The sequence below is a fragment of the Doryrhamphus excisus genome, linkage group LG7 (genome assembly GCF_037039965.1).
Source record: "Doryrhamphus excisus strain RoL-2023G ecotype Guam linkage group LG7, RoL_Dexc_Guam_v1.1, whole genome shotgun sequence".
In the NCBI taxonomy this organism is placed as follows: Eukaryota; Metazoa; Chordata; class Actinopteri; order Syngnathiformes; family Syngnathidae; genus Doryrhamphus; species Doryrhamphus excisus.
The window spans coordinates 7,450,337-7,465,880 of record NC_136363.1 but is presented as its reverse complement, the minus strand read 5'-3'; the positions used below and the strand labels follow the sequence as shown (position 1 = coordinate 7,465,880).

The following is a 15,544-nucleotide window of genomic DNA, read 5'->3' as shown; positions in this document are numbered from 1 at the left end:
TAGTAAGGTCAAAACTGAAAAAAAAATACCACTTCCACACGGGATGAGGAGAGATATTTTTCCACTCATCATGTTGCCTTTATCGGTGACCATTTTCAAGCGACAACCTTTTCAAATAGTAATGTCAAAACTGAAAAAAAAACACTTCCACACGGGATGAGAAGAGAGCTATTTTTCCACTCTATCATGTCGGACTTCATGAATTGCTAACGTTATGCAGTGCTTCTCAAATAGTGGGGCGGGTGGTGGCTTTCATTTCAATGCAGACCTACCAACATGTACAAATTTATAGTACTCAACATGCAATTTGACTCATCACTTATCATATGCCTCGTTTGAAATCTTTTAATCAGCGCTGCAAAAAGCCGCACACATACCTGAGCATTAGCCACATGTTGCTGTTTTAATGAGCCGATTTGGGTCCGGGTCTCAGCAGGGGGGGCGGGGGTGGGGGGGTAGAAAGTCATCTAACCGACTCCCCTGACACATCCTCCACTCTCCTCACACCTCTTAAAGCAGGATGCCTTGGATGAGACCCTCACTAACGCTCGCCCCTCTTCTACACTAATGGGCTGCTCAGTCTCACACCCCCGTTACATCTCCCTCGGTCAAGTCCTTTCTTGCCTTTGTTGGTAGGATCACAGCATCGTTACTCCCAGTGTTTCTTTTCATGCGTTCCGCTTTGACACAGGCAAGCTGACATTTCAAGGCGACCAATCAAGGGCTATGATGTCATCGAGTGCAGCCGATAGATAATGAAAAGGGTAATAGGCCTTAGATTTTGGGCTTTATGGAGAAGTAGAGCACATACGAGATGCTTGACCCACGGGCTAAATTTCCTGAATGCCGTATTAAAAGGTCGCGTTGACACAGTATGACTTAACGCAGGGGTCTCAAACACGCGGCGCCCACAGGACACTAGTTTGAGGCCCCTGCCTTGATATGAAAGTTTAATGTTAGTGCGGCCCGCGCAAGTTTGATATGAATGCTGTATGGTATCATGTACCCAGAAAAAATTATTACGTTTGATTAATGTTCATGTTAAAGGTTAAATAACTGTTAATAGTTATCCTCCCTATCCGTGTGGAAGTGGTAAGTTTTTGGCTATTTAAGTTTAAAGGAAATAACTTGAAGGCTACCGTTTAGGTCGCTACATCTCTAGTTTGCGAGTTAGCATGTGTCTCAAGACCCTGCAGTTGCGCAATATGTTGTAAATAAAAAAGTATAAATGTGACTATAGTCGTGTTTTGTCATGTCAACAGGGCTCTAATAATGCTTTGTTCATTTTAATCTGAAAAAAATAATTTGTCTACCCACCAACTATGTGATTTCTTAATTTTTTATTATTATATTTATTTATTACTGATTGATTTTCTTTATTCTTGGTTTATTTATTTTTCATCTTTTTTGTGTAGAAAAATAAAAAGTAAGATATTTGAGAACAGTGGAATGTTTTATCAGAGCTTTTCTTGTAGAAAATTGGAACCAAGGCAAAGTTTTTAAAAAATTTTAGTTTTTAATAAATGTGTTTTTTTGTTTTTTTTTTTGGAAAACCTGATGCGGCCCAGTCTCACCCAGACCCGAGCTCCAGTGGCCCCCCAAGTAAATAGAGTTTGAGACTCCTGACTTAGTGGGACTTTGGGTGTAGTCAAAATAGTCAAATACAGGAGGAATGAGAGCACTAGATAACCAGAGACATGTCCCAATACTTTTGGTTGTACAACAAAAGCCGACCGTCTCATCCTACTGTGATCCCAAGTCTTGAGTAGAAAGTATGCGAGCATGAACACTGAGCTCCTGGCTGAGAGCGTAAGTTAGTTTCATAAACAGTCTGATATCTCAGAGGGGGAAGCAGCTGTGATATTTGTTTTTCATTACTGTGTCGGAGTCATTGAGTCACGCTGCCAGGGAAACCTTATTATTAATGGACGCCAAATTCAATTAGACTGGACTTGACCGTGGGTTTCTTCAATGTCATGGAATGACATAAGGATGCCTATATATCGACCACCCCTCCCCCCGGTACGATTACACACACACACACACACACAGGGATACAAATAAATCCCTTTCCTGGGAATGAAGTCTCTCAATCTCCACAAACAATCAAATAATCCTCCAGGAATCCTTCACTTCTCTTGGTGTCTGTATCGCAAATGGAGGGAGAGGAAGGCAAGCACGTAGACAGATTGTCTCCGTCACACACACACACACATCAATCCATAATAGCTCTGATGACATCACAGAGTTTACCATATAAAATGACCTACCTGTCTGCTGCCCCCCCCCAAAAAAAAGTGTGTATTGTGTGCGCCTGATTGAGCAGCCATGAGTGTTCCGTCTGTACATACAGTATCTGGAAGTGCTGTCCGTGTGGTTCCATTTATGGAAGACACCTACAGGGATGTGAGCATGAAAGTTCTCTCTATCCGTTTTGTCCACAACAAACTCATCTAAGCCTTCAATTGTTAAAATATCTTATGTAAGATTCACGGGAACTTGCTCATGACACCAAAAGCATGTGTTAATCTTATTTCCGCCATGAAAAATGACACCAAAAGGCATATTTCCTGTATTAGATCAGACTTGAATATTGAAATATTTACCATTTATTTAAAATGGCAGCAGTTTTTCCCATTCCTGAGGACGCGGAGGTAGTGATGTCTACACAACCGCTGACAGACTACTACTTTCTTCACGCCTGTTCTACCATTTCAAACAATATCGCGTTGCCAGATGTTGTTGGATTCCAGCACTTAGCAGCCAAACACAACAAAGCTGGCTGTAAAAGGCGCTACATGGGCTCCACTTGGCGGTAACGCTACGTCTGCTGTCCTGTCTGTTACAATGTTCCACTGGAAAAGTCATCCGTAAAGGAGTTCCATGAGCTTCTCGCTCTCCTCTCGCGTTCTATCGTACACCACGCCATAGTCCGCATGAGCAACACAATGGAAGAATTAGTATTTTCAGAAACCAGATGCCTCTGGAGGATTGTCATCAAACTATCATGAAGATGCTGGAAGCCCTCCCCCTCACATTTGCAGACAATTCTCAATACTCATTATCGGATTCACAGATTGCAGAGAAAGTGAGCAAACACAGGTCTGGGTGCAGTAGAGTCAAGTCTTTCAGCCCACACACACACACACACACACACACACACACACACACACACACACACACACACACGGGGAGCTTATGAGCCACTTTCTGCCCTCCAGACATCCACGGTGTGAAGAAACGGTTCATCCAAGATGCTGACCTATACATTTCATCTTAGGTTTAAGTTAGACAATAAAAAAACAACAACTTCGGAGCGCACACTTCACGCATTATATAAAAATGTTCTGCAGAACGGCCCCCCCCACCCCCAATCAGAGCGGAACTGTGACAAATAAGGATCAAATAAATGAATTCTTGTCTAACTGACATTTTCTGCTGTCTCAAAGAGTCCAGCAATTGACTTTCTTCACATAATCATAACTTTTTCAGTTCATGTTAAAGCCCCGCCCCCACTTCACTGTATTATAGTCACAGCCTGTTATAGTTTGTACATAGATCTGTCCATTTACAGCTCTATTCTATTTCTACATTTACTTACTACTGAGGTACTTATAAAATTGCACTTCTGGTTGGATGCTAACTGCATTTTGTTGCCCTGTACAAGTGACATGAGCAATAGCAATAAAGTTGAATCTAATCTAATCTAATAAGGTGTACGCACACATACAGTATGCATAAACATTTCAAACCTTGCAGTAAACACCCATATAAGTCACCTTTACATTTGTATTACCCAATCCAGTTGATGTGATCAGAGAAAAGAAGCCATTTAAGACAGTTTACCTTGTAGGGGAGCAGAATCTGTGGCGGACAGGAAGTGACGACGTGGTTCAGGGTTGTGTTTTAGCTTGGCACGGCTGCAACGGTAACGCGTGTTATGATTACTATGAATATGATGGTATCTTGGGCCTATTGTGGTGGTCTCATGTAAAATACCAAATACCGTTGGTGGTCTTTATGGGTTATACTGGATTAGTATTTTATTTTTAACCATTTATATGCTTGAAAATGCTTAATTTGGGGAAAAATGCATACAATTTCCTTGAGTGTTGATATTTTCTGACTAGTAATAGGCCATAGTCAACCAAGAAACAGAGATCGGGTATGAATTAATTGCTTGAAGATGTTGGAACCGCTATGTAAGTTACAGTACATATGTAAAATGGACATAGACTTCAAGGCTATATCAATACAATATCGTGGAACCTTTGAATCATATTCAAAATGATTGAAAAACAGAATAATACGGATGATTAAATGAAGACATCTCTCGTAGTGTCATCATGGTAAAGTCCACACAGCTCTTATACTGGATCCCAATAGATTACGCAACGAGGGCAGGATAACAAACAAGCAACCCATGACTCTTTCAAAGTATGCAAGTAAGTGTGGTTGGGGAGTGGGGAGGTGGGGGGGGGGTCACATGCTGTGTTGACATGCTGAGTCAACACACGTTAAATCAAAAGCAAACAAAAACAAAATGGATAAGATACTTGCCTTCTTTTCCCAACAGGAAATCCAGAAAGTGGTACGTGTAGGACACGCCCACTTTAGTCTCCACCTGAGGCCTCCGCAGGGTGGAATAGATGTTGCCTGGGCTTTGCGTCTCTTCGCCTTTGCGTAACTTGGGCAGCCTGCACCCCATATCTCTGCAGAGATGAGAAGACTTTCTAAATATACAAAAAACACATTCACACTTCCCGAGGAGTGTGTGTGTCTACATTTATTACTCACGTGCAAGCGCCTGTTGTGGGAAATAACGTGTCTGTTTCTCTCACTCTCACCCCCCCCCCACACACACACACACACCACACAACTCACAAACACTGTAATGCAATAACGGTGAAATATGAAACTGTCATCCATTACCTGCTCGCCAGGCTGTGATATGGCCGTCTCCTAATCAAACGTGGCTGATTGGGAGCGACATGTTTGATCAGAGCGAATTAAAGCAGAAACGAGTGTGATTTCCTGCCCTGTCAAGCGGAGCGACATGACACCAGATAGAGCGAGAAGGAGAGCGGATGGAGGGGAGCTGAAGATGGCGAACGTGTTGGAACCGCCAACCAATTTATATGTTGATCCACAAGGTCAGCATTCTATCACAAAGAGATTTGCTGGGGATGCGTGGGCCCAACAGGCAATTAAAATAACAATTTATGGAGGTCCAAATACCTTCTTCAAGCAATATGGATCCAAAGCTGGGGGGGTTATATTGCACCCGAAACAGGATTGAGGTGCTTTTCTAGACAAATAATGTTAGATGGAAGGCAGAGGGGCCGAATAGAGAGAATATGACCATCAATATGGCAGACTGGCAAATATTGCCAAATTAATCAGATGTGACAGGCTTGCCACCCTCCAACCATCAGTTACACTTCATATTCCAGCCTGCCACGCTTTACGAGCACAATGCGAGGTGTGTGTGTGCGTGTCCTCCCCAAATGCCGGTATTTGCCTGGTGAATGCTGTGAAAGGCAAAGTACACGAACATTAACTTGGCTAATGATCCTAATGAATGACATTAAGCTTGGGGGGGTGTGTTGCACGGTATATGCACCTTGAAAGGCAACAAAAAAGGGACATATTTTCATTGCTCATTTGTCATCCCGCCACTATTCGTCTTATAGTTCACTCTTTAAAGGAAAACAAATAAAAATCATTAAAGGATGCTGTGTTGACACCTGATTCTACAGCTTGTACCTGCCTGGTTGGTACAGTAAGTGTAGCAATGATGGCAACATTAGCGTGGACTACTTAGCTCTAACCAGCAGGGGTGCTCTAGCAGCCTCGACTTGTTTGAAGCTATGAAAGGTTGCTCTACAACAGGGGTCTCAAACACGCGGCCTGCGGGCCACACACTAGTTTGAGGCCCCCGCCTTGATATGAAAGTTTAATGTTAGTGCGGCCCGCGCAAAGTTTGATATGGATGCTGTATGGTATCATGTACCCAGAAAAAAATATTACGTTTGATTAATGTTCATGTTAAAGGTTAAATAACTGTTAATAGTTATCCTCCCTATCCATGTGGAAGTGGTAAGTTTTTGGGTATTTAAGTTTAAAGGAAATAACTTGAAGGCTACCATTTAGGTCGCTAGCTCTCTAGTTCGCGAGTTAGCACGTGTCTCAAGACCCTGCAGTTGTGCAATATGTTGTGAATAAAAAAAAAAGTATAAATGTGACTACAGTCGTGTTTTGTCATGTCTACAGGGCTCTAATAATGCTTTGTTAATTTTAATCTGAAAAAAATAATTTGTCTACCCACCAACTATATGTGGTTTCTTAAGTTTTTATTATTTGTCGTTTTATTATTATTATTATATTTACTTATTACTGATTGATTTTCTTTATTCTTAATTTGTTTATTTATTTTTCATCTTATTTTGTGCAGAAAAATAAAAATGAAGATATTTGAGAACAGTGGAATGTTTTATCAGAGCTTTTCTTGTACAAAATCGAAACCAAAGCAAAGTTTATTCATTTTTCTGTTTTTAATAAATGCGTGATGCGGCACAGTCTCACCCAGACCCTAGCTCCAGTGGCCCCCAAGTAAATTGATTTTGAGACCCCTGCTCTACAAGGACCTACAATGTTGCACTACTTAATACAACACCAGCATGGAAACAGGAGCTCAAAACATTCATGTGACCGAATGATGGGAGGAGTCAAGTAACATGTTTAATTATGTGCAATGAGAAAATAAGCTCCTTTAGTCACGAGAGTGCATGATATGCTGCTGGATACCGATATGTCCTATTAATGAAGCCATTTTGGCATTCAATTAATTGTTCAATTTAATGTCAAATATTTGATATCCTTTGACTTTCAGTATGGAGACCCTGATGGAAAAAGTTTGGACACCCGAGGTCTAGGGCTACTAAACTGCTACTAATTGCTTGATTAATCGAAACAACAAGCTTCAGATTAATCAACTAAGAAGATAATGGTTAGTTACAGATTTAGTGGATGTAAAATTTGCACCAACAGAGGCTGCCATCACAATCTCTATGAAGGGGTCACGTGATCATCGTCGCTATGTTGGCCATTCTAGTAGGAAATATTATGGATTTTGTGTTACGACAAGCCTGATGTTTGATTTCGACAGTTCATACAAGCACGCTACATAATTCTGAACTGTGTCCTGGTACGTTGATCCAATCGTAAAGACCACAGAAGGGGTTGCCAATAGTTATCAAGACATAATCCAAGCTAGTTTACCGTTGTAATTATTTTCAAGGTACCATTAGTACATATAAGTGGTAACTTTATGACCACCATCTCTTTCTATTTGTACAATGACCGCAATGGGTCTGTGATGCTAAGTCATCTGTCCACTCAGTCCATCTACCCGGTGGCTCATGAGAGTTCCCGCCGCAGACGTGCTCCCCCGCTGAGCCCGTTTAGCGGTGTAATCTACAAGAATGTTTCCAGCCAGCCGCTGTGATGCCTGACTTATTGACTTATGACCAGTCTAGAGCGCTGCAAGCCCCTTGGCTTAGCACACCGTCTAAGCATGGAGACGGGTCAAGCTTGTGGTTGTGGGTGGGACCGTCGGAGGGGGGGGGGGTGTGTTGTTCAAAAAGAACGGCGTAATTGGACTCTACTGTAAATGAAAGATGAAGGTTGTATTCGGGAAGAAACTCAAGGTAGTTCAAGACTCAACCTTTCTTTCTCCACATGTTGACTTCAAACAGAATCTCTCCACTTGCTCTCTCACACACAGGCAGTAAAAAAAGGGCCTTGACAGCAAAAGGGAAAAAAAACACAGCCATTAAACATGAAGCGACGGGAGGCAGATAAAAAGCCAGGCGAAAGGAGAGAATAGAGAGGAAGGCAAGGCGGCAGTACAAGTGGAGGGCTTCTCATTAGAGAATCTCCTGTAACAGAGTTTTGGCAATGACAGCGGATTTGCGTGAGAGCGTAATCCGTCTGCGGCTCTGCTGCTATACCTCCCGAAACAGTCAAGAGCGGTGGGAGGGTGTAGGGGGGGGATCTTGTTTGGCGTGAAGCAACAGACGTCCACTGCTGAGGAAGAGCCTGAGCTTGAGGGCAGTCAAAGAAAATAGAGCTAAAGCCAATGGGCAGGGGTGCAGCGACCATTTAGTACATGTTACATTTACATACCTACTATTGAGACCCCCACCCCCCTCACCACACCCCCCAAGTGTGCAGGTGCAGCATTACACTTTGCAAACTTGATCCAATTGTGACATTGACTTCAAATTGGGTTGTATGAGGTGCATTCAAACGTCACTTTGAGGGACTAGAGTCCGTTTGTATGGTCCAGTGTGAACACAGGCCAGGACCAGATGGGTCCCTGTCAGCCCGCCAGCCAACTCCAGTCTTTTCTTGAGTAGTCCTGGATGAGGCAAGTGTAAACCCGGACCACACCAACGCACGACACATGATGCAACCCAATGTGACAGGAAGCAGACAATACATAGCAACACCTATACCAGAGTAACACACTACTAAGTACTAAGTGTTACTATATAATGTAACACCAATGCCGAGGTAAATACAATACATTCCCCGGTGCCCAATGAGAATAACATTGTTTTTATTGATACTGCCAGATGGGTTCAAATTAAAGTTTATTTGTAGCTTGCAGTGCAATACCTGGTCTTAATACAATGGTTGGCTTATGTTTGAACTAAGTGTTGTGCATATTTCAGTATTGGATTGTGTGTCTCCAGTGACCTGAACTAGCCTGAAATGTTACTACCCACTTGAGTGTAATGGTGGGCATTTATGCACTTAGTGCTCCTTTCCATTTTTTTTATATTACATAGCATAGTAAGACTGCCCAGCTGTGAGTGTCCATTAAAAAGGGGGTGGGGGGTTATGAACGTGCAGTAATGACATAGCGGTCACTTTTGCTGTTAAATGAACTGTGTTGATGCTTTAATGAATTGTAAACAATTGAGAAACAAACTCCGTCCAACACAATGTAGTCATTTCCACGACTTACACTTTCCCACGGCAGCTACATTTAATACTACAAGTTTTTAAAACGTCACACCGCAAACATTTGTTTTCAGTAGATAAGTTTATGTACAAAATGAAGGGGAAAACTCACCGAACGTGTGCTTGTCAGTGCGAGCGGAGTCTTATCGGGTGTCTGAGCCTCCTCTTGGCCGCCTCCTCGTCACGGCTTGGAGGGGATGAGACACACGCGTGGATGTTTCCCCGTCGATGAGACTCTTCCGGCGGACTCGTCTGCCTGCCTCACAGCGGTTGTGGAGCTCTGCGAGAAAAGGGCGGTCTCCTCCCTATTCACTCACTTGAAAAGACTTTTAAGAGCACCCCGTGATGTTTTCGTGGATCGACATGCAACCACGCCCCCGTCAGGTACTACCCACACACTGCTGTTATTTTCCTCCTCATATTGAACTACACTACATCCACTTTTTAGTCCCATTACCCCCATGTGACTCAGTGTTCGCTCCACACATTTTAAAAAATTCATATTTCATAAGCAGCAATCCAGACTTATTCATAATTTAGAGGTGTCTGACTGGAGGCGGGGGGCCAAGGGGTGGTCGTGGCACCCTGGGGAGCAACCAGTCTCACCAGTAGACTGTGACAACACACAAGACTTGATGATGGGGGCTGTTGCTAGGGAAGACAAACCTTGAGTGGAGGCTGCAAAACAACCCACAGACTCCCCATAATACCACACTTCAACTTTTATTATTGTGTTGTTAGCCAAACACAAAGAACACACACACGCGCGCACACACAAATAAAAAAAACAGTAGTGTCCAGGTTCTCTGAATAAAACAGTTAACAGCGCCAAGCCCAAAACGAATTCCAAGCAATGTAACAATCCAGATGCACCCAATGTGCAACGAAATATTTTTATATTAAGTGTAAAAAAAAATAAAAGTGCACGTACATCTGGAATAACCCGCATCACAAACCACCACCAACCACCACAAACCCACCCAATGTGGCATGCAAATCTTTAACCTTTTCTCCCCAAGGAAATAAAAAAGGCACTTGAAAGTGTGTCCTCCATTGTCAAACCTTAAGTGTTTTAAACTCTGAATGCAAGTTGATCAGTGACTGCCATATATGATAGGTGTGAAAAGATGAGGTGCTAGAAAGTTGCTTTGCCAGTGATTCAATTCACCTGAGTTGAAGAAATAAATGAAACGACCAAACCTTTCTTTTTTTAGTGGGAAGGGGTGAAACATCCTGGCTGCTCCTAGCTGTCAAGTCTTGGTATTTATATTTTGTGTTGTACAGCCAGCCACTGCGGATTAAAAAAATAAAAACAATCCAACCAAACATTTAAAATACAACAAAAGAAATAATGGAACATAAAATACAATAAAAATAGGCACAAAAATGTTCATAAAAGCCTTTTGTTGTTGGGGTAATTACCTAAACAGAGTTTTTGCTTTTTATGCTTGTGCGGTGCTCTTCCTTGCAACCCCGCCACTATTCAACGTGACCTCTAGGAGTTAAAAGTGCCTTATTCAAGCCTGAGGTTATGGTCGCTACCATTTGTGGGTCAAAATGACAGATTATATATATAAAAAAATAAAATAAAATTTGTCTCAGAAGCCAAGTGAAGGGGCGTAGAGAAAAAAGCGACTGAAGAGAAGAAAGGGATTTTGGCAGCCGGGTGTGAAGTCGAGACGTCATCTTTTCTGTACTCGGATGTCCTGGTGCAGAAAAACACATCACACATAATGCCTGTTAACCAAGGATGTACTCACACTGGGCTATTCAAACCATGGCGGACTATACGTGATTCACTCAAGTATTCAAAAAAGTACAAAAATAATCGCCTCATCCTCATAGCACTTCATCTAAATGCTCCAACTGCATCATAAGCGTGTTCAATAAACACCAACATTCCAAGGCATGCTCTGCTGCAAGAAAACAACATGGCAAAGTAGCATAAGAGGGAAAAATGTCTGCATTACCCATGATGCAACAGCAGTAGTTTACAACAAATGCACTACTACACCCTATGGAAAAAACTGCACAGCCAAACCATGAACACATACAAGAATGTATTCAAGCCGACTGACTGACATCCGCTACATTAATTACGTCTGACCTGGATGGGAAGATTTCACAGATTTCATGTTTTTATGCAACATACCATGCACACTCACAACCGGAACAAATCACTTGAACGGCATGCACCGTCTGTGTATGATGGAAATGTGTCTATCTATTTTTAACCTGGACTTAAGGTGTGAAGTGGGCCCAAACGTGGTATAAGAAATGGCGTAGTGCGAGTACAAGCCATGACATGCAATGAACACAGTATGCAGTTCAAAATGTGGTGAAATAAAGTGCTACCTTACGGGAAAGGGGAGTCAGAAGCTGCGTGAACTACAGCGCGCTCAGCACGGTCTGCGATGCGCACTCAATAACATTCTAGAAAGGAATACACAATTACATTGCTCAGAGGAATACTCAGTATGTAGAACCTGCAAAAAGCAATAAAACAATAACACGGTATTGCCATCTAGTGGTACTACACGGAAATGGCCTACTTTTTAATATGAATGTCTACTGCAAGAAGATACCTGATTGTCATGCCGTGCTCTCTGGTCCCCCATCCAATAGGGTACAGGGTACTGTGTTTGCATGGGGGGGGGGGGGGCAAATGTCAGATGCAGCAAAAAAGGGCAAAGAAAACTACCAGAGGGATGTGCAGTGTGAAATAGGCAGCAACTTTACTGACAAAGGTAGACTTTACCTGGTAGCAATATGCATTGTGGGTGTTGCTGACTGGCACCTGTGGACCCATAAAACCTCCATAGGCGGGGTAGGTGTATGGCTGTGAACATAAACACAGTCAAATGTGCTCATTTGTATTTCAAATGCTGTCTTCATGATAGTCACCCCCAGATTTTGATATTAATAGACATGACCTTTATCATACAAGTCTTTTTTTTTTTTAAATTAATCCTTCGAGACGGTAATCTGGTCACAACCTTAGACATTTATTCTTGGTTTTGTACTAATGAGCCACCTTCCCTTGAGAGAAAGTGGCAGTGGAATCATTCTAGCAGGCGACAAAATAAGAACAGATCATCACACATACACACACATGGCTCTATTCTCAATAAACAGGTTTTACTTGGTTCTAAATCTGCAAGAAAATGTCTAAACACTCGGGCTGCAACCAACGATTATTTTAATAATCGATTAATCATTCAATTAATCAAGTGATCAGATTTTTTTTTATATATACATTTTCCTACCCACAAGTTCAAGTGGATAAATCCCATACTTTGCATGGGAATGTTATGCACATTCTACACAAACAGGGAGGCTAAAATAGTCATTGTTCTTTTCCAAAGTCAAATCTGATGTGCCTTACTGTCTTATTTTGCTTGAAACGCCAAGATAATAGGTCTGCTGTCATGGATGACTAAGGAAAGTCACATTTGAGAGCCCGAAACCAGTATATTTAAATGAAACAATTCATTGATCACCAAAAGAGTTGTTGATTAATTGGATACTCGATTTACTGATTTCGTAATTGCAGCTGTACTAAACAGCCATCTTTTATTTCCTATTTCATGTGCAGACATTAACACTACAAATGTGGAACCCACTGAAACAACAGAAGCAGAAAAAGGTCCTAATTATGTATGGTGTGTGTGTCACCTGATAGTAGGTAGCGCCGCCATTGACCACGGGTGAGGGCGGGGTCACGCTTGCTCCGTTGGACGGGTAGCAAGCAAAATAGAAATACTGGGAGGGGTTCACCCAGTGTTCAGGGCCAATCCGAGGGGACTGCCTGACACCTTCGGTCGGGCAGGAGGGTATAAGATGGATGTAAACATCTCCATGACATTAATAGCGTGCACTGGAAATGACAGCATACGTACGGAAGTTCCTTTGCTTCATAATGGCGGGGCCCAGCTTGAGTACTTTCCCCTTCCAAATGATCTGTTGCTGTACAAACAAACAACAGTATCAAACACCATTTTGCCAAGAAGTCCTTTAACGTCCTTTCTACTTACATCAACGATTGACTGAATGTCAACATCTTCGGCGAAGTACACAAACCCATAGCTGCAAGAGGAAACAAGATACCTTAAATGATATAGTACTTTCCATGGATGCAACAAGTACAATAAATGAAAAAATGTATAAAAAGTGAAACTTACCCTTTGCTGAATCCGCCGCGGTATGTGATTATTTTCACCTCCTTGATTTGACCGAACGTTGCAAACAAGTCCCGCATATCGTTTGCATTTGCCTAAAATTGGGAGGGAATTTGAGGTGGGAAAAGGAGCTTTAATACAAAAAGCCAAGCAGGCGGGACACAGACCAGGCGAAACAGGAAAAGTTACCAAAATAAGAGCTTAAAACCGGAAGTAAAGCAGACAGAACTTAAGCTGTTATGCTGGCTAGTTCACAGAGTGTTGCAAATATTTTTTTTTTAAAACAGTGTCAAGTCTCACATAGAGTTTGCTGTGTTACATGCAAGATATTGCCATTTTGAAGCATATTTGTGGCAATTTAAGATAAGTTTGAATCATTTAAAGTGATATGGACTATATATATAGTCAACTATATATATAGTCCATATATAGTGATGCCTTATTTTAATATACAAATTGATTAGGAAACTAAGTTTTGCTTGCTATGTCACTCTTGGTACCCTTGCGACAGACCCAAAACCAAACCGAAATGTTAATGTAATGTAATTCACACATTACCTTGGTGTCAATCCCAAAAAAGACAAATATAGCATTGGGATTGACTTTGCCCTCTGGCAGAATGTAGCCATTGGACAACTGGGAGATGGGTGAAGCTTGGATGTTGCACTCTTGGTTCTGGGTATCCTAGCAGAAAAACAATCATTAACAGTGTGAAACAGTGATGCAATATAAATGGCTATCCTTATAGTTGTCCATTAGTGGGAGAAACATGTTCATGATTGAGTTTAACACAGAGGTAGGGAACCTATGGCTCGGGAGCCAGGTAGGGCTCTTTTGATGACTGTATCTGGCTCTCAAGCATTTCTTACCACAATAAAAATTCATTTTTGCTAACATTTTAAAGTAAACATCACAGAAATGACTGTTAAAAATATTAAAAATCAACAACTTTTTTATCCATTTAATTCGTCCATCTATTTTCTACTGCAATACGGCCGACCATATCCATCTTTCCTGATATTTTCCAGGTCAAACACCAAAACTCGATTATTACTGGGTAATGCGGTAGTCTACCTCTGTCATTGAGATGTCAACATGTAAATATAAACTTTCCTCCTTTAGTCAAAAAGTCACCTAGCTAAAGCTGCAGAACCAAGCCTTCTGGCAAAGATGGCCAAAAGAATGAAATATACTGAGTATGGTGCAAAATTATGCAGCAGCAGAAGTTGTATTAATGGCAACAAGTATTTGATTTATTATTAGACACTGCGCTGCTCACGAAAGTGTGCTGGCCACACCCCATTGGCGTGGGGTAGTGTGCCTGGTCTACGTAATTAGAGCCCATTATATCTAAAACTGTTGGTCTTACATAAAAATGCACACATTTTATTGCATTCAATGTTTAAAAAAATGTATATGGCTCTCACAGATACACATTTTAAAATATCTGGCCTTCATGGCTCTCTTAGCCAAAAAGGTTCCCGACCCCTGGTTTAACAAGAGCCTTCCGTGGTATTTGAGTAGCTAGCTGCATGGTTTTGTGGCTGGCACAAAATGACGTCGAGGTGTAATTTCTGGATAAGAACTACTCGGACAGTAATATATACACGTGCACTGTCCAACTAACTAACCTTTGATAAAAGTCGTAAACAAAATAAGCTTTTTAGGCTTTGATCATGATGAATATGACGACAAAGGCGATTTCATCTTGCCAAAAATAAACACGGGCGCCCTAATGTTAGATTACAGACGCTAGCATGTAGCATGCTGCTAACAACAATGAGCATGAGCTTCAATTACTGACAGAACCGAAGCACCTTTTAAAATGGGTAAGGCCTTTCTTTTTGACAAACAATGGCCGAAGGAAAATGGCGGAAAGTTCGCCGCGTGGAAACTCGTTTCTCTCCAGTGTGGTAAAATCGGAGTCAGAAAGTTACTAAATATCGTTTTCTCTAAGAAACGTACAGACTCAAGCTGAAATTGGCGTTCAAGTTGTTTTACATAATGCGTAATCATTTCATTGAAGTAGCCTTTTTTTCGAAAAACTAGCTTAACAAGGTGTATTGATGCTAACGTGAGTGACAGCTCGCTGCGAAACAGTTAAGTGATGGGCATCTAATGTCGCAACTGTACGACTGTAAAACAATGACATTTAGAATATTGTCCTTATTACTTACCATATTTAAAACCAAACAAACTTTGCATTTAAGGGTGATGGTCAAATGCAAGTAGCGCGCTTTTTCTGTGCAACTTGAGTCGTCTTGAACGCCCCCCTCACCTGACCATACGTGACAGCCAATCAAACGCCGGATAATTCGGGTCAATCCAGGGTCATC

At 41.7% G+C, this 15,544-nt stretch overlaps 2 protein-coding genes across 4 annotated transcripts in view; both read right to left on the bottom strand.

Moving 5' to 3' along the window:
- rftn1a (raftlin, lipid raft linker 1a) overlaps positions 1-9,797 on the bottom strand; it is a 23,627-nt gene extending 13,830 nt beyond the window's left edge. For all 3 annotated transcript variants that reach the window (XM_058047774.2, XM_058047776.2, XM_058047775.2), the window contains exons 1-2: positions 9,143-9,797; positions 4,561-4,712 (exon numbers count right to left, since the gene is read on the bottom strand). In XM_058047774.2, the coding sequence (XP_057903757.2) occupies positions 4,561-4,708 (148 nt within the window). In that variant the 5' untranslated portion in view covers positions 4,709-4,712; positions 9,143-9,797. The remainder of the gene's footprint in view (positions 1-4,560; positions 4,713-9,142) is intronic.
- dazl (deleted in azoospermia-like) lies at positions 9,791-15,544 on the bottom strand. Its single transcript, XM_078791991.1, has 10 exons — positions 15,386-15,544; positions 13,767-13,892; positions 13,212-13,303; positions 13,065-13,116; positions 12,930-12,996; positions 12,706-12,845; positions 11,789-11,869; positions 11,616-11,666; positions 11,386-11,463; positions 9,791-10,736 (listed from the first exon to the last, which is right to left on the bottom strand). The coding sequence occupies exons 1-9, from the start codon at positions 15,386-15,388 to the stop codon at positions 11,419-11,421; spliced, it is 657 nt and encodes a 218-aa protein (XP_078648117.1). The 5' UTR covers positions 15,389-15,544; the 3' UTR covers positions 9,791-10,736; positions 11,386-11,418.